Source organism: Fistularia commersonii, chromosome 15 (genome assembly GCF_037954325.1).
Source record: "Fistularia commersonii isolate RoL2024-O1a breed Wild chromosome 15, RoL_Fcom_v1.0, whole genome shotgun sequence".
NCBI classification, from domain to species: Eukaryota; Metazoa; Chordata; class Actinopteri; order Syngnathiformes; family Fistulariidae; genus Fistularia; species Fistularia commersonii.
The window spans coordinates 15,119,488-15,145,076 of NC_141298.1; the positions used below are offsets into that span (position 1 = coordinate 15,119,488).

The 25,589-nt window shown below is 39.4% G+C and overlaps 1 protein-coding gene across 4 annotated transcripts in view; it reads left to right on the forward strand.

The window, feature by feature from the left end:
• ntm (neurotrimin) overlaps window positions 1–24,125 on the forward strand; it is a 454,899-nt gene extending 430,774 nt beyond the window's left edge. For 3 of the 4 annotated variants that reach the window (XM_086160103.1, XM_086160101.1, XM_086160100.1), the window contains 5 exons: window positions 10,278–10,406; window positions 10,713–10,833; window positions 11,177–11,328; window positions 12,937–12,972; window positions 15,678–24,125. In XM_086160103.1, coding sequence (XP_086016229.1) covers window positions 10,278–10,406; window positions 10,713–10,833; window positions 11,177–11,328; window positions 12,937–12,972; window positions 15,678–15,778 — 539 coding nt within the window. In that variant the 3' untranslated portion in view covers window positions 15,779–24,125. The remainder of the gene's footprint in view (window positions 1–10,277; window positions 10,407–10,712; window positions 10,834–11,176; window positions 11,329–12,936; window positions 12,973–15,677) is intronic. The other variant, XM_086160102.1, reaches the window with a different exon arrangement.
• Window positions 24,126–25,589: the final 1,464 nt, after the last annotated feature.

Sequence of the window (25,589 nt, forward strand, 5' to 3'; positions counted from 1 at the left end):
TGGCCTCGGTTTCCAGTGTTGAAGGGGAAGAAAAAAAGTGTTTAATTTTTTTTTTTTTTTTTGCAGCGGTAAGTTATTTAGTATTCATTCAATTACCTATATTACATTTTTTTATTTAATGTCACTTTAATTTTAATGTATGTATTTATTCAATTTTGGTTCCTCATTAGAGGCCATTTAGTCCAGTCCCACGCTGGAAAATTCATCCTCTCCCCCGGGGAGATTTTCCCCCACTTACACGCGGCCCTGTGCATTATTTTTGGGACGGCATTATAGTTGTCCTGGAAAACAAATAAAAGATCATCCTGCGGAGCCCATGTCCTAATTCAGATCCGCGGTAATGGCTCTCAAACTGTTGTCATCGCTCTGAAACTGTAATAGGACACGTGTTAAGGAAGACTAATTTATTATTCTGCTTCCTAAAAAGAGGATCATTTGTCTGATGTTGCTATTTAGGTTATATAACCTAGGTACGCTTGGGATTTGGTATAAACAGCATCACTAATCTTAAAACCTATTTTTGCTTGAGAAGAGTGCATAGAATAGATATGAATATCATTCACGAGAACTCGGGCTGCTTTTATTGCAAACATCCCCAACACTACTGTATAAATAACAGTCTCTGGTACCACGAGGCGAATATTGGACTGACAGAGGAGGATTCACTCAAATAATATTACATTCCTTTACTAGGGAACAGCAGGGAATGATCCCGGTTTTATTATTTGATATACTCCCGGTCACTTTCTTCTTAAATTCCCTTTCTCTCGGCTAGTTGTATTTATCTTTGGAAATGTCCTACACTGACAGAGGGAAATCTAAAAAGTATGAAGGTGCCATAAAAAAAGATTGAATGCACAATATCTTCATCTCCTCCGTCTGCTCGCGGCACCTCGGCTCCCGCTCCCCTCTCTGTGCTTCATTAGTTTGTTTTTCGACATCCCTCCGATCTCCTCTTCTTCTTCTTCTTCTTCTTCTGTGCGTTCTCCACCACTTCCTGCATTTCATCCCCGCCCGGCACTACGTGGGGGAATTTATTTATTTATTTATGTTTTGGACAGATCTTATTCCTTTTTAAGAAGAGTTTTGGGGGAAAAAAAAAAAAAAAAGAAAAAAAAAATCTGCACACCAAAAGTGCTCCAAAAAAAAAAGAAAAAAAAAGATGTATTTTACATATAATTCAAGAAACTCATTCCTGCATGGTTACAGGATATGCTAAACACATCTCCGCTAAGCGTCTGAGGACGAGCCTATGTTCCACTTGAAACACCATGCATGCCAGAATACATTTTTGTATTATATGTAAATAAGTCTTTTTTTTTTTTTTTTTTTTTTTTTTTGTGCGTATTTTTCAAAATTCTACTTTGTGGGTAGAGGGTATACGTGTATTTTTTTTTCTAGCTCTTCCCTTTTTTAGGAAAACATTCAGGACTTGACCCCTGCATACCTGTATTAAAGTTTATATTATATATATATACCATAGCTGCACGTTAGCTTTTTGGTGTTTTGCTACAAAACACACTATGGAATTTAACTTTCCAAGTCATTCAACGTTACTGTGTTTATGGCATGATTGGTTTAAAAAAGCTCATTGTTGAAAATTTTTGAACAAAGAGAAAAAAAACAACTAATTATTATTTAATGAGTCACAGCGTGGAGGAATAATATGAGTACAGTGGCGGCAGATAATGAATGATTGAATGAATGAATGAATGAATGAATATTAAGTCTTGTTGCTCATGCCTCCCAGAGGATAAATTTTACTTATTATAATTTCTTCATCATCTTTTTTAATTGCTATCATTATGAGAACAGTATTGTGTAGTCTTTTAGGAAATATCTCCATCTAATGAACGTGGATTTGCTACACACACACTCATACTTAAGAGGATTAACTCGTCGAACACACTGGCTGGTCGTTCCTCGGGTGGCACCGGGACAAAATTAAGTTTTGGTTTTCGTCACGTGTCTGCGTGTCAAGGGGTGGAAAAAAATTCAAAGTTCACCAGGGCGAGCCAGCATAGGTGACTCAACTTTGGAACTGATTTTTATTTTTATTTTTTTAACTTTATTATTACTATTATTGTTATTTATTTATTTTTTATTTTATTGTATTTTTTTTTTACTTTTATTTCTTGAACCTCTAAATTTAAGTTCACATTTTTTTTACAACTTTTTCAAAAGTTTGGAACATATATATGTATATATGTATATATATGCATACAGGACTGTCTCAGAAAATTAGAATATTGTGATAAAGTTCTTTATCTTCTGTAATGCAATTACAAAAACAAAAATGTCATACATTCTGGATTCATTACAAATCAACCAAAATATTGCAAGCCATTTATTATTTTAATACTGCTAATTATGGTTTACATCTTGAGAAAACTCAAAAATCCTATCTCAAAATATTAAAATATCATGAAAAAGTAATTTTTGTTTTTTAATTGCATTACAGAAGATGAAGAATTTTATCACTATATTCTAATTTTCTGAGACAGTCCTGTATATATGTTTATGTATATATGTATATATATATATATATATATATATATATATATATATATATATATATATATATATATATATATATACACACACATATATATATATATATATATTCTCACCATCCAAATAACATGTAGTATGTTAATTTTAGACCTTACATTGTAACTCCTATTGTAACTATCTGCACACATCTTCAAAATGCAATGCAAAATATCCTAAATGACCTGAGTTTCAATTTACATTCAGAAATGTCATTCATGCTTCTGAAAAGCATATATTTATTTTTCGGCTGACGCTTCCTACGGTATCCCTGTCCCGCTTCGCAGCAGGAGGGAGTTTTGTTTTGTTTTCTTTTTTTTGAAATGTGAGGAGAAAAAAAAAAGCACACGATGAAATTAATTCCACCCACTAGGAAACCGTCCTCTTGCAAGTTCCCGTCACTTGAAACCTCTTGCGCTCCTGCACGGACCTTAAAATAGAATGGATTCAATTCTCCTGAAGGCTGCGGAAAAGCTCAAATTCCTGCTTTAATCTTTCCCGAGTGAAGATGATGAAAAACAACCTCACGTCCTCTTTCTTCTGGCACTTACACTAATGGACTGAGGACAACAAGACCCCGTGCTCGAACATTGCATATTGTCGCCCTGTGACTCTGTGCACGGCCGCTGCTGCAAAACAATTTTTCATATTTGGAATGAGGGACAATTCTGACAGTAGCGCAACAATGTCCTTGTTGCTATTTATCAGTGTTTGTTCTGATTTTGATCGAAGCCTTCGGACGCGGCTGGGAAACCTCAGGTATTGTGCCGAGCGAGTCGGCATTTGGCGGCATTGGAAGTGTATTTGCAAAGCTGATATATTGATTTAATTTGAATTTATTTTTTAAAGAACCTAAATAGTGCTGGCTGGTTTTTGTACCTTTAATTTTACTTATTTTTATTCCATTTAATTTTATTTGCCTATCCACCTATCCATTCATCTGCTCAGTCATTTGTTTATTTATTTATAATGTATATTAGTATATTTGTTTTATGTCAATAGTTTCTTACCTTGTGTGCCCATCCCCGACAAACAGCCTTAAATTTCAAATGCTATTCTTCTATATTCTATTTCTAAGTATGAAGTATGAAGTTCATTCATCATTCTTATATATATATATATATATATATATATATACACATACATATATCTATGTATATTTATGTATCTGTGTGTAGGCCTATATTGATGTTAAAAAAAAAAAATGTATATATATTTTTTTTGCGCTTGACGTTGATGATTTACTATTTCCGATATTCCATATATCTATAATCGCCCCACTCAGGTCTGGATTCCACCGGTCTACTCCAATCTACACCTTGTATGACAATTGGTCCATCGATGTTAGGACAGAAAAAAAAAAAAAAAAAAGTGCAGGTGCACCTCCACTGATTTATTTTGCATGTGCCAGAATAAAGCAGGAAATAACATCCATCAGCGTGATTTAAAAGAGCCATAAAAGAAACCGACTACATAAAGCTTTGGTAAAATGAAAAAAAGAAAAAAAAAAAAACACAAAAATCAAGGAGAAATAATCAGCCGGTCTGCGGAGAGGAATTGCTCTGCTTGTGAAATGCGTCCGCTGGGACGTGTAGCTGCACCGAAGACAGAACAAAACTGACGGAGTAAAAAGATTTACATTTAAATCAAACTGCACAGAAAGACAGCGCTTCCTTTTTTAAGTTGACATTTTTTAGGTCCAGATATTCAAAAACTCCACCCTGCTGTTCAAAGTCAGAGGTGATGATGAGCCATCATTAATATAATACCGATAAGAATAACTTGGACTTGGCAAATGTACTTAATGACGTTAACAAATGATGAAGATGACCTCTGTGTCTCTGCTACTTCTTCTTTAAATCAAACCTTTATTTGTTGTTTGTTATAAAAACTCAGTGATAAAATAATTCTTAAAGAAAAAAAAAAAAAACAGGTGCAATTAATGTTAACTAAATGTAAGTACAGCCCTAGTTATAGTGATGATAATAAATGCTTTATATTCCTTGTCCCTCATAAAAAAAAAAAATTAAAAAAAAATAAATAAATAAATAAAATAAAAATCTGTGTAACTGTATTATTATTTGTGTTGGTAAATGTTTGTGCTAATAATAATAATAATAATAATAATAATAATCGTTAAAAATAGATTGAGGGATTCTGTGTTTAGGGTTTCTTCCGGGTTCTTTCTTTTCCCCTCACAGTCCAAATCCATGGACTGCTTCCAACAGGTTCATTGAAGACCTTAGTTTTGCAAACGTGCGAATGAGATTCCCTGCGTTTGTCTGGCAAAGGATCCAGTGTGAACCCCTCCTCGCCCTGAGGCCAGCGGGGAGAGGCTTCAGCACCCCTCCGAACCCCGAGTGCAGGATACGCGGTATAGATAATGAATAAGTGAATAAAAATGAATGGAAATTAACTCCCGGGCCTGCTAGGGTTTTTTTTTTTTTTTTTCTGACTCAACTCAACTTTACAATAATGTTACGTCACGATTTCTGCCCGGGGAGAGAAAATTGACACTTTGATCAATGGACTTGAACAGAGGCCCGTAAAGTCACAGTCTCCTCATCCATCACCGGACACACTGAAGCTCAAAACATCCCATTATATTGCCAGAAGAAAAAAAAACAAACAAAAAAACACTATTATCTACAATCCAAGTTTTTTTTTTTGTTTTCATTGATGACAGGAAGTAGAGGAAGATGTTCGAATTCATTGCTGGCAAGAGGAAACTATATTTAGATGAAGTTTTATTAATACTGAGACGATTCTCTAAATTCGGTTATTGAATAAAAGGATGCATAATTCAAACCGTTACCCACGACGTGAATTTTGATCAAGAATAAACAAACCAAGCTCGATCGCTACACTCCGAATGTAGTTTTTTTTTTTTTTTTTTTATCATCTCCAAGGAAATATTACACCGACGTTGGTGGAATCTTAGCCTCTTTTGTAAGTGTAGCCCGCAGTAGCGGAAACACATTCATCCTTTCAAATTCAATAACATTCAGTACATTTTCCAATGCTATAAGTCACACACTGTCCTATGGCGCTGGGAGAAGACTCATAACACCCGTGGCTTTTATTTTTCTTTGTGAGCCCAGATATCCGTGCTATTGGCGGGTCAAATCTAATCCGTCCTGTCACAACAGATTCTCCTCACCGGCAAAAACCCCTTCAATACAAATAAAGCCGCTTTATTGCTGTGTGGTAATATGTAGAACCTGGAGCCACTGTGTGTTCCTGAATCTTCTTTCATTTCGCCCATTTTATGCGTGTTTCTTTCAAAGAGGATGATGCATCAAAGGAGGCCTGGCATATTTAGCGATTCCATATGCCGAAGGCTGATAATCAGTGGAAAATAAATAGATTCACCTCGCTCGGCCGGGTTGGGACTCGACCCGCCGAGTCGGGCGCCCCTCGCCGTCTCTTCTCGGACATCGTCTAAATAACCAATCCCCGGCGATATCCGAATCTAAAGCTTTGTCGCTTCCTCTTAAACGTCGTATCAATCCCTCGGGGAAGATGCGAGGATCTTGACTTCCACTCTCACTTTGGCCGCGGCGTGTTTTTCTTTGTATTAACAGCTCCCGCTCCGCCGGTCCGCCTCTATCTCTCGCCGCGCATCGTAAGGTTCATTCATCAATTTAAATTCCCCCTCATCACATTTCCTTGCTGTCTCTTCTTAAAAGCTTATATCCCTCAAGCATCTGCTCTCCTGTTTTGTTTTGTTTCTTCCTCTTCCTCTTCCTTCGCACACGCTCCCCGTTTTTTTTTTTTTTTTTTTTTTAACCCCATTTTCTTTTCTCTTTTTTTTTTTTTTTTTTTCACGCTGGAGTTTGAGGATGGCATTTCAGGGACATAGAAAGGTTACATTATCTTCTGCCGGCCTCTCCTGAGACTCCCTGGCTCTCCTTGCTTTCTTCCTCTGACCGGCTTATTCTGTGTGGTCTCCCAGATGTCCTGCCGTGTCACTTTGATGGCAGCGCAGGACGCAGGGACTACCTTGGCAGCGACTCGGTCGAAAACTTGGCGAGCCTTATTAACCGAGTCGGAAATGAGAAGGGCAACTGGCGGGGAAACCGAATGAGGCAAAATATCAATAGGCTGTTTTCCGTTGTTTTCCCGTGATCACGCAGACATTTTAATGAAGGGTAATGGGGGTGATGAAACTGACGGAAAGAGGACAGGCGGCGGCGGCGAACGGGTCCGGCGCCGACCAGGGGGAGTCCGGCTTAATCATAACAATTAATAACTTTGCATATTATGTTGTTATATTGAAGGGGGGAAAAAAAAAAAAAAAAGGAAAATGAAATGCACATTTGGCGCCGGTGTGGAATTCAAATGAGGGAGCGTGCAGGTGGGCATGAATTTCAAGCGGCGCGACCTCTGATGTGCAGCCAGTCCGGGGGGGCGTCGTCGGGGAAACTGACGGATGACGATGTAACGAAGATAGGATTGGACGCGGAGGTCGGGGTTCTGACTTGAACCGTCGTGCGAAAGGTGAGATCGGCCGAGCGAGAAGGAAGGAGGACGGCCAAACCTAGTGACCGGGATGGAGATGTGAATTCAAGCGGGCGATGACGCCGAAGCTTACCGATTGCGTTGATGCCGCGGGACAAACTGCCAGATTTGTATTATTGTGAGTTCACGTCTCTTCTTCTGGAACCTCTTTGATATATTTGATCAATAGAGAAACGAATAGAGAGAATCTCTGCTGTCTTATATTTATCCTCTTTGGTCTCAGCCCACTCGCATCCTGCCTATTTTTATCTGAATTTATTTCTATTGTCACTCTGTTTATGTTGTCATTTAGTTTGGGTTTTCTTTTTTTGTTTTTCCGTTTTGTTCACTCTTATTTTTGTGGATGTCTTTTGCTTTTTCTAATGACCTTCCGATTGTATATCTATTTATAATATATTTATTGAGACTTATAATGGTTACGCTGCTGTGACGAAGGAATTTCTCAGATGGGTCAATAAAGTTTATCTGATCTATTTTTAACTGTTTGCAATTTTGAATACAGTAAACCCCCATTTATTGCAGGGGTTACATTCTAAAAATAACCCCAAATAGGCGAAATCGGGCTTTATTTTTTACAATTATTATTGAATACAATACTGTACTATAGAATGAAACCAAAGATCAAAATCTGTTTTCAGGCCCAAGCATTAAAAAAAAAAAAATAAAGATATAAACGTTTTCTTCCAAATAACTATGATAGTTCTTAGAAATACTGTACAGTAAAATAATAATTTTAATAGTCAATAGGTTGGACACATTGCGACACGCGTATTTCACAGTTTCTCTCAATTTGTCTCTTGCCAATTTGACTCCGCTCCGCTCTAGCGTCTTTTTCTATTTCTACAGGACTGTCTCAGAAAATTAGAATATTGTTACTACTAATTACTTTAGTAGTTACTACTAATTACTTTATTATTATTATAATTTCTTTTTTTTTTTTTTAATTGTATTTTTTTTTATTATTTTATTTCTTGAACCTCTAAATTTAAATTCACTTTTTATTTTTTTTACTATATATATATATATATATATATACACAGGGCTGTCTCCGAAAATTAGAATATTGTGAATCTTCCGTAATGCAATTACAAAAACAAAAATGTCATACATTGTGGATTCATTACAAATCAACTGAAATATTGCAAGCCTTTTATTATTTTAATATTGTTGATTATGGCTTACATCTTAAGAAAATTCAAAAATCCTATTTCAGAATATTAGAATATCATGAAAAAGTAATGTATGTTTTTTTAATTGCATTACGGAAGATAAAGAACTTTAACACAATATTCTAATTTCAGAGGCAGTCCTGTATTTAGTTATGAGTAATTTCTCGCACTCTTTTTTTTTTACTTTTTCTGCGATAGTTAACATCTTCCATCTTCCTTTTGGGCGTGTTGTTTCTTCAGCATTGTGGGTTTTGTCACCGAGAAAATTTACAAATGTAAATTCGACAAGCTGTACAGAGACGAGGCGCGAAGATTGTTGACACTCTACCAACCTTTAGCCACTTAGGATGCAGAACACAACATACTGTACTGTAAAAAAAAAAAATGCGCGAAACGGGGAAGCCGGGTTATAACGAGGGTTTTGCCGTATAACTAATTCATATCATTCAAAAAGGATAAAAAATGCAAAAAAAAAAAAAAAATGTACAGTGACCCACTTTGCCCCCCGGAGCTCGGAGGCCGCGGGGCACTTCGGGTTAATCGTCGCTAGATTGAACCTTTGATTTGATTGACAGCGACGCCTCTTGTTTTGATTCTTAAAAGCAGCCGTACGTTTTCGACGGAGCCTCGCTTTTAATCGCGTGCATTTCCGCACCTCCCTGTTGCTTCGTCCACTTATTTGTGCCGTCCTTCACTTCGGACGGTGCTAGCATCGGGATCTGCCGTGAAACCCTCAACCTCCCACCCGCCATAAACCTGATACTTCCGGTGAGATCATACATCTGGCGGCCGCGTCGTGGTTAATTCTCTCCCGGAGGATTAAAAAGCAGGTTTAACTGACACGGCGGTCGCTTTCTGCTAAACAAGAGAGAAAAGGGATGTGGGGGAGAAGCGAAGACATGGAACGGCCTCGGATCTCCGACGGTTCTCCCACCTTGTCAGATGATCCTCGTGTCAGGGAGGACAAAGCAAAGGCCGGAACCCAGCAGAGTGAATCCATGTGCAATTTGTTGCTGATACACCCCGACATCACGGGGGGAGGCTGGAATTGAATTATGAATTTATTTACATTTTTATTGTTTTTTTTTTTTTTTTTTTTTTTTTTTTTGCATTGACTGCTATATCAAGTGTTCCTGTCAAGCATGTCAAAGTGCTACAAAAAAAAAAAAAAATAGCAGTAATGGCATTTTCTTGTTCATCCTCCCGTATTTCAAATCTTACACACACACACACACACACACACACATAGCAAAAGAAGATTATGTGAGTGGTAACTGATAATGAGTGGAGGCTGCTCAAAGCACTGACATTCTCGGAAAAAAAAAAAAAAAAGACAAAAGAAAGAAGAAAGGTCAAACAGTCTTTCTCGAGGAGAAAAAGAAGTTAGAACTGAGACGAGATCCCTGAGCATTATATTTCAAAACACAAAGTCATGATATTGATTTTATGATAATGAGACTTTTAAAAAATTATTTGAATTGTTCTGCTGATATTTGTTATCGTATGTTTCTGTATATTTAAAATATCCAACGTAACTGTATGTGTCAGATATGTGTGCGATTATTGTAGTCGATTTAATCTTAAATATACCTGGATTTATTTGGTAACGTTCTTCTTTTCCTTTCGCCGCAGCAAATCTACCTCCTCCATCTGAACCAATTCTCTGTATCTTCTTCTCTCACACCAACCTTCACTAGTTATTTATCCTTATTTAACAGATGATATCTTTTAAACCACTGGGTTTTTTCCTGACGTATTCACTCCTTGAGCAACATTCAAGCGACTCAGTGAGCACAACAGTGTTCCGATAGCGACATATTTATCTTAAAAGTAACATTTTCAAGGCTTCCTGTATTGTCAACGAAGGCATCTGTGCATCAACCGACGAAATTCAGGACAAAAAAAAATTCGGATTCAGATATCCGATCCCCGGACGGGCTTGTTAGCCACGGCATTTCATGTTACAGAGCGTGAAGAACGACACCTACGCCGAGTGACCGTCTCGTCTTCTCTTTCTCCTCACGCGATCGTTACCAGGCGACTTGGCATCGGACGACGAGTACCTGGAGATCCCTTCCATCTCCAGACAGCGAGCCGGGACGTACGAATGCACAGCGGTCAACGATATCGACACAGACGTCCAGACCGTAGACATCACCGTCAACTGTAAGTCCGTTTTTATTTATCTTTCGCATTTCCTCATAACTTGAGACCCAACTAAGCCGGTTTCTTAGGTTGTTAACGAACGTGCGGGTGAGAACTCTTCGATCAGACGTTTCGGCCCTTCCTCCCGATCTTTACGTCTTTCTCTTTCACCGCCATTATAAATATTCCACATCATTTGAGCTCATAATTCCGGTCCGCCGGTTGACACCGTGTCGCTCACAGCTGTGATTTAAAATAATGGATGAGGAGCAGGGGACGTCTTGACCCGCCGCTGTTCTTATCGCCGGTGCTGCTTCCTGCCTGTAGACGCTCCCACGGTGTCGGAGGGAAGGGACGTGGGCGTCACTCTGGGCCAGAGAGGAGTGCTGGAGTGCGAGGCCGACGCCGTGCCCGAGGCCGACTTCGAGTGGTATAAAGACGACAGAAGGTGATTTCTACATTCGCAACGCGAGGAAATGTTCTGTGTTTTTGTGAGTGTGTGTGTGTGTGTGTGCTGTCGTTAGGATCGGGTTATTGATGGCATTGACCAACTGCCTGTCAAAGCAGTCTGATTAGGTTAGGACTCTGTGGAATAAGTCTAACTGAATTTACTAGACATGCTAATAAATTGAAAAAAAAAAAAAAGGAAAATGTGTTTGAAATCGTGCACAACACTCGTGTTTGTTTGTGTGTCTGCTGATGTTCTTAAGGAATCGTAAAGAGCCTTGAATTAGAGTCCCTCCGTTACCCGGTTTGTTGCACACACCGCTGTCGTTTCTTCTCCCGTCCAGAATCTTCAACGGCTTCGACGGCATGGAGATCATAAACACCGGCTCGCTGTCCAAACTCACCTTTTTCAATGTGTCCGACGGCGATTACGGTAACTACACCTGCATCGCCGTCAACAAACTCGGCAGCTCGAACACAAGCTTCCTGCTTTACGGTGAGTACATTTATCCCATACGCTTGGGTAAAAGCCAAATCCTCTAGTTTAATCTGAGATGACCTTCCCTTTCTTGAACTCCTTTGAATTAGATGTTACATCGGGCCTTATTTCTGACTCTAAATAAAGGGATCTATCGCCAAGGTCTTCATCGATTCATACTTTGACTTTGACACCAAACTAAGGAAAGGCCATTGGTCCTCCGGTCCGCCTCTCATGTAAATGTGTCCTAGCTAACTTCCAAATCTTTGAGCAAATGTGGTTTTCATTGTGCGAGAGTCAAAGTCCGCATGCGTACAATTGCGAAAATGTATCTAAACCCCGTCTGCTCCGGGCCGAAATCAGCCGGCATTTATCAGAATCGATGAGTTGTTGCATTTCGTACGAAAATGCATCATTCGTAAAAGTCGGCCTACCCTATGAAACAACGCTGTTGGGGTATAATCGATGCAAATCTTCATCTTGGCTATTTGAACAGTGAATGTCATCGGGAGCCACCGGACTGTCTCGCCTCCCCGCTGTCAGCCGCAGCCGGTCCCGTCGTCTGTGAGGACAAGTAATCCCATTTGTGAATCACTTTCACAAAGTTATTGATCCGTCTCTTCCGCACCTGCTTTGCGGCCGAACCGCCACGTCGGTCAACGCGGGGGTTTTTTCAGGGAGGCAGCGTCTGCAGCTGCGCTTTTTCTAAATATCACAAACCCGAGTCGCTTGAATCTGAGTGTCCTGCAGACCTCGCCGCTCCTCGGTCGACTTCGCCCTGTGCGGTGAGCTAATCACCAAGCTAGCTTTGCCTGGGTGTAAATTGTAAACAATTAGCAAAAGCTAGCTTCGCTCAATCTGAAAACCACAGCACATGAATTAATAATGTTAAAGCGATATTGCCATAATTCGGTTGGAGCTCACCGTTTTGTGCACCTTTTATTTCTAATTGGGACACCACGGCGGTTAAAACCGAATAAGCATATCCCTCCCAGCCGCGCATAGGGGAGCCGATAACATTAATTGCGACCGCGTTTATGGCTCACTTATTGTGCATGTTTATTTAGTGATTTACTGGGAAAACGGGTCCTGTGTTACCGTTGCCGGTATTTATCCCCTTTTGCTTTGACGAGTGAAATTGGCTGCTTTAAAAAACAAAAAAAAAAACAAAAAATGTTTATTCAGATGGATGTTGCTCAAGGTGTTGGGCCTCTCTCAGGCCTCCATGTGTTTGCTCCCGTGCAGCATTGAAATTTGCATCCTGTGGCTTCACCAGCGGCTCCCTGCACATTCAGTGCAAATGGTGTAAATTAATAAAGTGGGGCAGGTCACTAAAAAAAAAAAAAAAAAAAAAAGCATCAAAGGGTTTGCTTCTTTTGCTTTTCGACTATTTATTGGTTCGCACTTTATTTCATGTTCCGTCATTCTGTACGAAACACACGTTAGTCGCTCCGCCTCGAGCCAAAGGTGTCAAAATCCACCGATGAATTACTTTGTCACAATTATTTTTGGGGATGTTCAACTGTGCTGAAGCCAGTTCAGAAGCCAATGTTTCATGCTTTTTACATGTTTGCCTATTCTGTTTCCTATGTGCCCCCTGTCTCATTTGTTCCCCTACCCACATAGTGATAATCCAACCCACTAGCTCAACGCTACTGCAAGGTTAGTACTCTGCGCGGGCGCGCCGGTTACTTGTCGTGGACGGGAAGATTAACCGCACGCCAGCATGTAACGCGCGTTGCCATTTTCACAAACTCTCGCAGGCGGTGTTTTCCGCGATAACCCCGCGGTGTCTCGACACATCGCGAAACGGCGCCTCTGACGAGGAGAAGGCGTCGCGGTTAAAAACACGTCGAGATATTTGTGAAAATGATCAACGTCGCACCATTTTGCTTACCGTGTTTCATCTTTTTCCTCTGCAAACCTAACCGACCTCCTGTGTGACGTGGCGTCATGTTGATTTTTGCATGCTCTGTTTTCTATGTAAGTATTCATCATCATTTCCTATTAATGCCGTTTGTGTCTGTGCAACTTGGGTTTTTATCCATTTTTCATTTTTGCATAGCCTCACCGCAGGAATGAATGCTAGTGTCTTTTAGAGTGAGGTCGCATTTGCGTGTTTTTAGATTCAGAAAACACAATTCCCTGTTAATTCTTGTGTCCTTGTGACTGGCAGTTGCGGCAACTTTCAGCACTCCATTAACATAACAGAATTCTATCAATGGATTTAATTTTGACTATGAGTGAGCGCCATTATTCTAATTAGGCATATGCAGGATTAGGGATAATCCCCTGTGACAGCGTAATTGGATAGATGCTCCAAAGGAAACTGTGGTTAAGTCATAGGAATCCAAGGGAAATGAGTAGTCATTGTGCTCCGTGCTTCAAAGAGAACTTTGAAATTGTCCCCGGCCCTCAAACAATGCAGGGACGAAGTTAACACCTGACTCTACACCGGAAAAGAACAAGCTACCGGAAGTCTTCTGTTTTTTTTTTTTGTTTTTTTTTTTTTTCCAGCCATATTTCTGCAAACGCAGCGGCGATAAATCACTTACAAATACATCGTTGCCGGATTTCCAAGCTTATACTTGATCTTAGCGGGATTACGGCTCGTATACCTCGAAAAAATAAGGCTCAACTAAAGATATTTAGAAATAGGTGGAAAAGGTGCCCAGTTTTTTGTTTTTTTTTCTTTCACACAGTCCATGTAACAAAATAAATGTTTAATATACATTTATACCAATAGTCTGAACGGACTCAATTAAGTTGACTAAGGAACACCTGGAAATCCTTTCTGACAGAATCCTGCGGATTCAGCCCTCTGACTCTCCGTGTTGGAGGCGATCTGACCTTTGACCTGCAGGTGGTCAGGGCCGTTAACTTTTAATCCTTTCAGACCGGAGAGCAGCGTTTGGCGTCGCAGACTTTGAAACTTTGAATATTGAGCCCGTCTTGCGCTACAAGTAGGCATGCATATCATTACTCATCAGGGATAATTATTCTAAATTAAATTAATCCTTTTTATTTGTTCACTCGTCTTAGCATAATTCAATGCAAACCTGGTATAAAGCTGTTTACAGGCTGACCTTCTCCCACTTTGGTTCAATACATTTTTTTTTTTTTGCTTATTAATTTAAAGTAAATGCATACGTGATAGTCGTGGCTCTTCGGTCGTGATGCTTTCGAATCGAAACCTAATTATGACAAAATAAAGCACGGGGTTATATTTACTTAAGTTTAGTAATGAAAGAAAAAGTACCTCAACATTTTTTTGTGGTATATTTTGATTTATTTATCACAATTATAACCAGATGACAGCATATATTGTAAATGTTTAATACAAGGACTCTCTTAAATTTGCAAATGGGACAATAATTAGTTTCCCTTGGCTAGAATTTAAACTTAATGCAAATATTAGTAAATGTCTTATTTATCTAGATCCTTTATTATTGCATAACAATGTTAACACATCCTTTAAATGAAATGGATTAGGCCCATATGGCTATTTCAAATATGCTCTAAAAATTTTGGCAAATAGGTTTGCATTCAGTAGGTTTGATCATAAAATATGTTTCTTAATGACGTCCGCGGCGCATTTGGCTAAAAGTTAATCTACTCTTGTAGATGAGTCTATAAAGGGAGACTCGGCGATGGACTAACAGCTTCCATAGGTCATATTAATATCTGCCATGGAAGTGGGCTAAATGAGCTTTGTGACCACAAGTAATTTAGCGTCGCAGCAGGAGAGCCGCAAGAAAAGCACAACAACCGCTACGATGTAATTCCGTAGCGTACGAATGGCGAAACCCATAAGCTCCCCCGTGGTTATGATCACGTGCGCTCGCTTGCTCACAGAGACGAGGGAGGGAGGTACGTTTGCACCCATGGAGACCAGAGACGCCCGGGAATAAAACACACACTGGAAGGATCTCAAGCTGTTATGATGCAAGAATTATTTAAATACTGATAGGAAATGATTTGGGTTTTCTCTTGCAATCAGCATGAATGCCTAAATCAGCATCATTATGAAGAAATTACTAGTATTAATTAGTATTAGTAGTAGTAGCAGTAGTAGTATTAAAATAAATGCGTTATAAAGAATAGATAGATAGAAAATGAGTCGTCTTACTAAGTCACTAATCACTTCTATTGCATGCTTTCTTCACTTTCCCATAAATATTCTGTTTATATTGCACTTTTATTAATTTTCCCGCTTGATAATTTATTATCAGATTCCCCCTTTTTTTTTTTTTTTTTTTTTTTTTTTTATCTAGAAAGATCGATAGAGACAGAGAGGGAGATGTCTGGATAGCGAAACTCACCCGGATTTTTTATTTACGTCCTGCCGTTTTCGTTCCCCCTTCCAGGGCCAAGAGCAGTCCAGGACGGCAGCGGCGCCGCAGAGGGCCTGCACTCACACACCAGTCTCCTCTTCATAGTGATTCTTCCATTCCTGCTCAGATTTTGAAGGGAGAACACAAGTGTTCTGCGTTTGTGTGTGTGTGTGTGTGTGTGTCTGTGCGCGCGTGTGCTATGTGTGTTTGTATGCGTGTTTTTTTTTTTTTTCCTTTTTTTTTTTTCTTTTTTTCAACTTGAATCATAAACTGATGCACAGCAAGTGCATGAAAAACCCTACTACGTAACGAAACGATGTACATCACCGTAAGAAAAAAGTATGTTATAAATTTTACGGTTGTTTGTTTTAGATTCCAAGGATGTAACAAATGTTTCAGTTTTTAATTGAATTTTCTCTCTAAATTGCATTAGTCTGAAATGTCACTTTTAGATATTGTTTCAGAACAAAAAAAAAGTACTTTTTAAATGTAACGTCTGGGTTTGTCTTAAATTTTAACCTCATCCGATATTCATGTCAACGCCAGGAAAAAGGGAAAAAAAAAAAAGGGTAATTTACGGCGCGTATTGGAGGTGAATGTGTAATACCTCAATGTCGACCTGAGACAGGAAAGTGGATGGAATTTAAGTTAGAAAGTCCAGAATTATCATATTTCAATGTATAATAATTATCATTCTCTATGGTTGTTTAAAGCAGGATTGTTTCCTTTTTTTTTGTTTTGACCTTCAAGTAATTCTGGTATCACAATTGTAGTGATGTATTCTTGGACTTGTGTTATGCTAATGATTTTTTTTTTCAATTCTGTTTAGTTAAAACTACACATGTGAAGGTGTAATTATTTAGGGAAAATGATCCTAGCTTTTTTTTTTTTTTTTTTTTTTTTGTTTGATTCGTTTTTGTTTGTTTTTCAATGCATAACATCTTTGTAAAGAACAATTGTACTATAATGGGTTAGCTCAAATCTCCATTCCAGTCGTCATCTGACTTGAGTAATGCAAATTTATTAAAGCCGTGGCTACTTGATTTTGACGTCATGATGCCGGTGATACAACCACACAGTTATTTTGAGGAAATTTTCTCATTCACATCCCAAACCAGCGCTGGAGAAGACATTTTGCAAAGATAATAAACACATCTGCATGCATTCAGCCGCCAATAACCCAAAGAGTGTAACAGTTTATACGGCACTGTACTACATGACCTCTTTTTATCTAGTCTAATCATTAACACTGGTTATACTGAAATATTGTCTTTTCACAAACGGCATACCAAGAGATGTTGTGTTTTCACATGGGGTTTTTGGTACTTGAAAAAGTAAAAAAAAAAAAACAAAAAAAAAAAACAAACAAATAAATAAAAAAGAAATAGTCACCTTAAACCAAAATGTACAGTACATTTATGATTTTTATCAAAGCGTATGCAAGCCAATTCCAATACTCGAGATTGATCATAATGCCTGAGCAAGAAAAACAAACAAAAAAAAAAGGTCACGACTGCTCTTATCAGTTGACGTATAGCTCGCATCACCAAAATGACGGTACATGACAGACTTGGGACGATTTTCGGAAAAACAAAAATGATGGACGGAAGCAACATCGCTAGAGTTGCAAACAGCGGCGGTATCGCATTGTTTTGTTGTGAGCGTGAGGATTTTATGCAACGATCAGAATCCCATCAAATTCAACCCTGACCTTCTTCTTGTCTTGTTGGCGAAGGATTCTTACGTACAACTGCGACGGTTGTAGTTCCCGCCCGGCTGCCGAGGGACAGACTCGGTGATGGACTGATGATTTTTTTTTAATGCAGGATATCTTGGAGAAAAAAAAAAAAAAAAAGAAAATAGTTTGACTCTTTGGGAGCCGCCGTAGACATTGATCAATTGTCTTCAGCGCCGAAGCTGCAAATGAGAACAAGGGAATTTAGCGGGGAATTGATGTGCATCATTAGATGTGTTTCCAGATATGATTATTTTTGGATTTAACCACAACTTGGACCTACGAGTAGATCAACTCTGCTTAGTTCTCATTCACCTTTTCCTCTCCGAAAATAACATCGACGTCAGTTTCCCGCCCCCCTCCAACCCCTCCAACCCCTTCCCCTTATCCCAGTATTGATACTCTCAGCTGGCTTTCAACTAACGCTAACGTAAAACCCATTTGCTTTGATTTCAGACACGCGCCATATTTGATGTCTACGCATAACAAAGTCTGCGCTGGGAGGCAGGTTGGGGAAGCGGATGGGTCCTGTAATCATCAGCCTTTGCGGCGGTTTTCATTCTAGCGTTTTGAACTTCGTAATTCTCTATGCATCGAGGCAGCAAGTGACCACGACTATGAACAATTTGCAGAGCTTTTTTTCGAACAATTTTAATCATCAAATTAAAAAAAAAAAAAAACGACATCCGTTTCGTCCTCGCGCGTCCATGTTTTATTTATTTTTCTTTCTATCGCAAGTGCTGGGTTTTTTAATAGCGAGAGTGAGTTTTATAAACATGTTCACATGGAATGAATTGAAAAAAATAAGAAAAAGATGCCGCATTTAAAAACACACGACAACTTGAATTGGTCAGTCACTTGAAAAGTAAAATAATAATAATAATAATAATAATGCTCTTTGTGTCAGTCGCAAAATATTCTTATTTTTAAGCAGAATGTTTTCCTCATTGCCATATTTACTGTTGTGAGCAGTTTTACGGACGATATATGCATCAAAGTTGTAGTAAAACCACAGTGAACCATCTACCTTCTTTATGAAGGTGTTTTCCCTTCCTCAGATGACCAATTTTCTGTAATCGCAGTGTCCCCACCCTTCCACAAACTTATAAGATAATACTTAATTAAAATTAATTAAAAAAAACATGGATTGCCAGATACTGGTGTCAATATTCCAGAGGTGTGTGTGAAGGTAGTTCTGTTCAGAGACTGAAGCTGGTGGTGCATTCAAAATATTCCAAAATAGATTCCAAATTGGGTTGTAAAAGTAACAAAAAGTGAGAAAACACAAAGAAACAAACAAAAACAAAGCTAACAAAAAAAATGCAGAACAAATCTATTTTTATAGACAGATTTAGACAATAAAAATCACAAAGTGCTTTACATCCAATTACATCCGATGCACAGCTAATGCACAAACAGGTAAAAAATGAATACCAAGTAAAAGCATGGAAAACTAAATTAATGGGGCGTTAATGAAAGGACAGCCTTAGGTTTCATGGCTGCATGAGATCCAGGCTCAGGATTGGCGGTACAAGTGAGGACAACTGGAAAAGTCGGTTTGAAGAGGGAATATACAAAACGCTAGCAATAGGCGGAAATTATTGGCATGTATCTCTTTCCAGTTTAAAGTTTCCAATTGCTGCTGTTTAGAGGAAAAGAGAGATTGAAGCAAATCAAAAATGACTTAAATTATATCAACAGACAAGACATGAAATATCATATTCAAGCATCTCCATTTCAGTCTTCAGTCTCTTATCAATGTTCTGCAACTGTGAGAAATGAAAGGATGTTAATGAGGTGTGTTTTTTTTTTTTTTTTGCTCGAAAATAGAAAAAAATAATTTGCAAAACAGGAAAAAAATGCATCTGGGTTTTTAGAGTTACTGAAAAGAGGCATCATTTGGAGATTTGGAGTTGTCAGGTCAAGGAGTACAAATCTTTTTCCCGTCTTGTATTCAACTGAATAGCTTTGCCCGCAAATCAAATGGCAATGTCAATCAGCCAGTCGTTTTAAAAGAAACTGTTGGTAAATGTTGGTTTGAAATAGCAGTGCATCTGAATTACTGGTGTGAAAGAAATACACCTCTTTGCAGCTGTTAGATTCTGTAAATGGGAGAAAAGCAAGGGGCCCAGTAGGGAACCGTGCGTCACGCCATACTAACCTACCCACGCAGATCAAGATCCAAAGAGCTTCGATCTGGAAAAAAAAAAATTATTCAATTAAAAGAATTGATCATGGGGGTCCCTGGGGGTCCCTGTCCTTCTTTTAAACCTTTTACAAAAAAATATACAAAAAAAAAAAAAAAAAAACACATAATATGAATACAACCTGCTGCAAATTCTGAGCTGTTTTTTTTTTTTTTTTTTTTTTTTGGCCACACATGAAAATAATCCATAACATAAAAATGTTCACCTTCATCTGAGTATCTATCAGACACGCCTGCAAGTAGACAGTGCATCTAAATGTCTCTTTTGAGCTTCTGTAGTGGATGCAATCCAGAGCCTCGTGCAAAAGCTTGCATATCTGTATCAGACACATGGGCTGCGACAACAGCTTTCTATTTGATAATCCCGGATGAGATTGTGCTCAAACACCGCCGTCGGGTTTTGAACTACCCTTACTTGCTCTCGAGGATAACAAGGTGCTGGCTTCTTGATGAGAGAAAAAGACCTCGTACCCAAATTAAGAGGGCACGCGATAGAACGGGCCATTATTGAAAAATGATCACGGTAATCATTGTGTGAATCTGACAGGCCAATCACGGTTTGTTTTCACACACAAGACAAAAGAGACAGCTTCTGTAGACTATTATTCATCTCCACAACGCTGATGTTTGGAAATGACAAGATAATTATTCCATCCTTGCTTGAGGGATGGCTCGACTGATGTCGCGCAGTCATTTTATGAGAGGATTAAACACATTTAAGATGAGCCCAAGTCAGATGGCCTCCCGTGGAAGTCTGTGCAGAGATCCCTACGGGAGGGTTTGCACGGAGCGCCCGCCGCCGATATGCACAAAGAAATCCGGCCCCGTTGCTTTCGGTTCACTTGAAAGGTTGCGACGGCGCCAGATGTGCAAACATCTTGCTTACCATTTTGCCTGGAGATATCAATTAACAAACCCGCACACATATTCCTCTGAGGATTGATTTCTTTTTGTAGAACAGCCAAGCACACATTGTAAAAAAACTTGGGCATTTCTGTAATTTTACTACCTCTTAGCAGCTGTTCAGCAATTTGCCCAATTATTTTAAATCACAGCAATTACCACCTTAAATTAATATTTCAATCTGGTCATGAATGTACATGTCTCCGTGCTGTAATAACTGTATAAGCGGGACTCGCTTACAGGAAGTTGGTTCTCCAGCGATATGACAGTACTCCGCTGAAAGGACAGCTGGATGATTTCAGTTTATTGCCTTTTCAGTAATTGTTTGTGTGTGTGTGTGTGTTGTTGTCATATCAAATGCAGTGTAGTAATAAGCCAAGCACACTGAAGTCCTTTCACTCTGCAGATATATTGGCTTGTCTTAGCAGGAGAAGCACAGATGGAATGAAAAAAGGCTTGAAGATCGACCGCGTTTGCATCTGTAAACCGCTTCCAGAGTTGTGACGCGGAGGATCGGACGCCGCTTTCTGCAGCTCCGACTTCGAAAAAAAAAAAAAATGAAGTTGTTTAAACCTGACGTTAAAACGTGTACGGCGTCGATTCCGTCGTACGTGGGGAAAAAAAAAAAAAAAAAAAAACACGATTTGATCAAATCCCTTCTCAGTCATTTCAAATGCGAAAACTTTTTGATATATGATTTTGTCACTACAATTATTAACGTCGATGTTACTTCCCATTTTGGTTAGGTTCACCCTGACTCAGATTGCTATTCAAAATATAAAAAAAATAAAACCTTTCCTCACCTGAATGTACAGCATGCAGCGCAAATCCAAATATTGAATTTGAGGCACTCTGATTTTGAACTCTAAATTTTCTACACCCCCGCTACCACCCCTAACCACTTGATAAATACATTATACAACTCTTGGAGTTTTACCTTCAGTTGTTGTCCAATATTATAAGATAAGACCGGACAACGTTGGACCACCACCTGGATGGCCGACATCCATTGAGAAACATTGCCGTGCTTCCTCCTGTAGTCCTTCTTATGTCTTTCTTGGTATTCATAATTTTGTTTGTGAATGATACGTCATCTTGATAGGTCTTAATGCTCCCCAACAAACAATCCCCGACTTTAGAGAGAATCACTCAAAGCCCAGATTAAGTTTGCAGAGATACAAATGTGATTTATACATCCAAGCACGACCGGATTTGTTTGGACACCCAAGAACGCAAATAGAAATCCTGACAGATGACTATTTTTTCCAATGTCTCACCCAGATCTGGGCTGAGTCCTGCTAATGAAATGCATCATTGGAGATTCTATGTTCTCAAATCCCCGCATTTAATGAAAACTAGAGTGAATGCGTTTTGAGCCCATAACGGCCGAATCCTTTAAGGCTCAGAATGAATTCTCTTCCGACCGGAGGCATTTTTCTTATTAGTACCGCTGTTGTCGATGCTTTCCGGACACCGGTAGCCTCAAGGTTAAACAAGCGGAGCAGTTAAATAAACACAATTGCATCACATTTAGTGTAATAGTGTGTTTTGTTGCACAGCACAGCTATTTCCATATCATGGCTCATTTGGCTGAGAAAACTAATAGGCTCTCAGTTGGTCTTCTTATTACGCTGTGGTTAACTGGGCCCACATTGGCCATTATTAAGGGGGGATTTTAAGTCTCAAGTATTGCGATGACTGCTTTTTGCCATTAGCATATCCTGTTAATGCAGCCGATCTAATCAAAAGCTTTAGGCGTTGCTTCACCTCCAGGTCGCAGTGGATCTCCACCCTTCGCGTTATTTCTAGAAAGGCGGTGTAAATACTGTACGCGTGCACGCGATTTGTCTGCCAGCTTGGTGACGGAACCCGACTTTGGAATTTTGATCTATGAAAAATTAATTTAGCCAGCGACGTCCTCTCCGCGCCCGGATTTTGCTTTGTTAAACACGCGCTTGTTAGGAGGCAAAATGCATGTTCAAGGCAGGGTGATGTCGTGATGTCGGTCATGAAGATGAAGAGAGGTTGCAGATCTGACGAAAATGGGAGTCTAAACTTAAATAATGAGACAATATTTGTCATATTTTAGTTGAAACACCTTTGATTCGAGATAAGCTGCTGATGGCGAAGCCGGTACGAAGGTAGAACCAACGTGGCGTCATTCAAGCCAGGGATGCTTAAGTGGAAATTATGAAGGAAACCTCGAGCTAATAATGTAATATTTACTGCAGATTACTTTGTCATTAAACTCAATATTGATTATCTCTTATCTGCAATCCATGGTTCTCACAGTTGTATATCACCGGCATTTCAAGGCTCGCAATACCACCGGTCCGAAACACATTTCGCTCCAGTTGACTTTTATTTTATAGGAGAAAATGCATTGCTAAATATTATATACACTAGATTCATCAGCAAAGGAAAGAAAGTTGACTCATCTCTTTATATTATAATTATTATTATTACTACTGTTGGTCAGATGAAACATGAATAACTTTTTTCCCCCTCTCTTTTTTATTTTTGTCTCTTTAATTTCATGTTTTTTTTTTCCCACATCCAAATCCCAATAACCGCTGTTGAAACTTTGCCGGTTTAAAGTATAAAAAGGCCCATTAAATTAAAATATTACATCAACTTGCACACAAAATACCAACCAGTCACATCTGCTTTTAACTTTACACTGCATTTTTTTTTTTTAAAAGGTGGCTTTTGGACTGCCATATTAATGCAAATGTTCTTATTTCCCTCCATGCATGGCTTTTACAGACGACGCGTAAGCTGCTGTCAAGCTAAGATATAATGATAAAACCAAGCAACCAGGGAGAGGCACTCGGATAGAAAAAAAAAAAAAAAAGACTGTTAAAATATTATTTTCATCCGCCCCCAAAAAATCCAGCCAGAAAGCTGCACGGAGCAAAACCTGAGCACATTTCACTTTTTCTGCCGTTGTCTGACTCTACAGTCGGCCCGTTCCGAGTCACAGCCCGTGAAGGCTCATATTTTGGCAGAAACGCCGCATATTTATATTGATATTGCCGATTCAGTTGTCTGTTTGTGGACTGCAAAGGGACTCATTCTCTCTCTCAATCTGCGTGAGAACAGCGCACGTTGCAACACGTTGAGTTTGGGAATAATATTTTTCGGGTGTATTTCTTTTCCTTTATCTCCATATGTGCAAAGCAAGAGAAGGGTCTTTTTAAATCGATCACGATTGAAGACGAATGACTCTGCTTGCACGGCGCCATCTGGACTGTGCTTATTTTAGGTGTTTTGTGACATTTGTGTGAATTTCATTGGAGTCTGGGAGAGAGAGCGCCATTTTTCGATGGTGAACTTTGGTTTAAGACGAGAGAACTCGAAAAAACCGTTGTCTCATCTGCCGAGGGATAATCATCGCGGTCGTGCGAAGCGGTCTCATGATCTGCCGGGCTTTATGTCGCAGGATCCAAATATAAAGTTCTGCCCTCTAAGAGTTCACAAGGCTCTCTTCAGACTGGAAATGTTTCCAAGCGGAGTCACTTCCGGTGGCTCCCCGCACTGTAAACGATTGTTGGTTGATATGTATTTTCTTGATGAAAAGTGTGTGCTCATATTTAAGACTGACAATAATAAAATGTGGTATCTTAAGATCACGTCAGAATCTGGTTCTGTGTGTTTTCTTGGTAAGTGATCTCGATTTGTATCGCAGTTTCAAAGCGCTGTGCATCACACACACACACACACACACACACACACACACTTTGTGCTCGCTGCCGTGCAAGACGCTGACCAGGCCATCGGGTGCAACTCAAGGTTGAAGCCTGCCGGTTGTTGCGTGCAGACGGGTGGAGCCGGGGATCTAAACCGTCAGCCTTCCGATGGGGAGGTCGCCCGCTCTGCCGACTCGATTCTGTGTTCCGTCGTCAAATGTCTGCGTACGCTTTTTATAGCTTGCAAACATTCATTTGGTTTCGAGTTACAATTTTTGGAACCTCATAAAAAATGGGAATGCCATATTATTACCAGTCACACAAGCTGTGTCTCCCTCTACTTCACAATGTTTTTTTTTTTTTTTTTTGCACCTGGCTCACATGTCTGACATTGGTGTGCCTTGCGTTTGATGATTTTTTTTTTTTTTTTTTTTTTTTTTTCAGTTAGACAGGAGGAATTTGAAAAAAAAAAAAAAAAAAAGGAGAATAACATTTGGTTACTGCTTTCTTGAAAAGGACATTTGATTCTTCACGGGACAAAGTTATAATGAAATGCCCTTCCCCGTGTGCTCCGGGCATTATTTTCTTGTTCTATTTCTGAATGGCTGGCTATCGCCTGCCTCAGCTTGCTATAATTGGTTCAAAAGTCAAGGTGTTTTCTCTCAAAAAACCTCTCTTCGAAACACCCTGACCAAGTTTCAGTCCGCTTCCTTGCTTGTAACAAAGAATATAGTTTGGATAAACCTGAGGAGTCTTCGGTTGCGTAGAAAACCAAGGGTCCGAGTTACAAGATTGGAGAATGAGCGAAGACAAACCAGATTGTCCCCTTGTTCTTTTGAGAAGACAAACCTATTGATTCTCTTTTCCTCCGAGGCCTCGACCCCAGATAGCGGTCCGTCCGCTCCATTACCAATCGCTGCTATTTGCAGGTCTCCGAATGACAGAGCTGCGTCTTGGTGTCTGACGGCATCGTATTCTCCGGGTATCGGTTATTGTCCGTTCGCATCGGGATGTCGAATCTGTTTTCTGTTCTTCCACCGGGAACGATAATGATGATGCGTGCAGATGCGATTTCCCGCCCGTGTCTTTGCCGCAAAGACGATGCATCTCGTTGAACTTCTGATGCGATTCGCATGTGTAAACTTCATCGGTGCTTTATGTGACAAATGCGCGCATCGTGTTTACGGCATTACCGCAATTTTTGTCAAAGCTCTCAAATCTGGCTCTTTGCATTTAACGCTCACTTGTCATCTTCAACCTCCACAAATATATAATTCATACCAACATCTGCTCTCTGCAGCTCAGAGTTGCAGCATGCACCGCAGACAGAGCACACAGATGCCTTCGGAAAGATTAAATCCTCCCTTTGTCTTGGAAAAATTCCCCCCGAACAAAAAAAAAAAAAAAAAAAG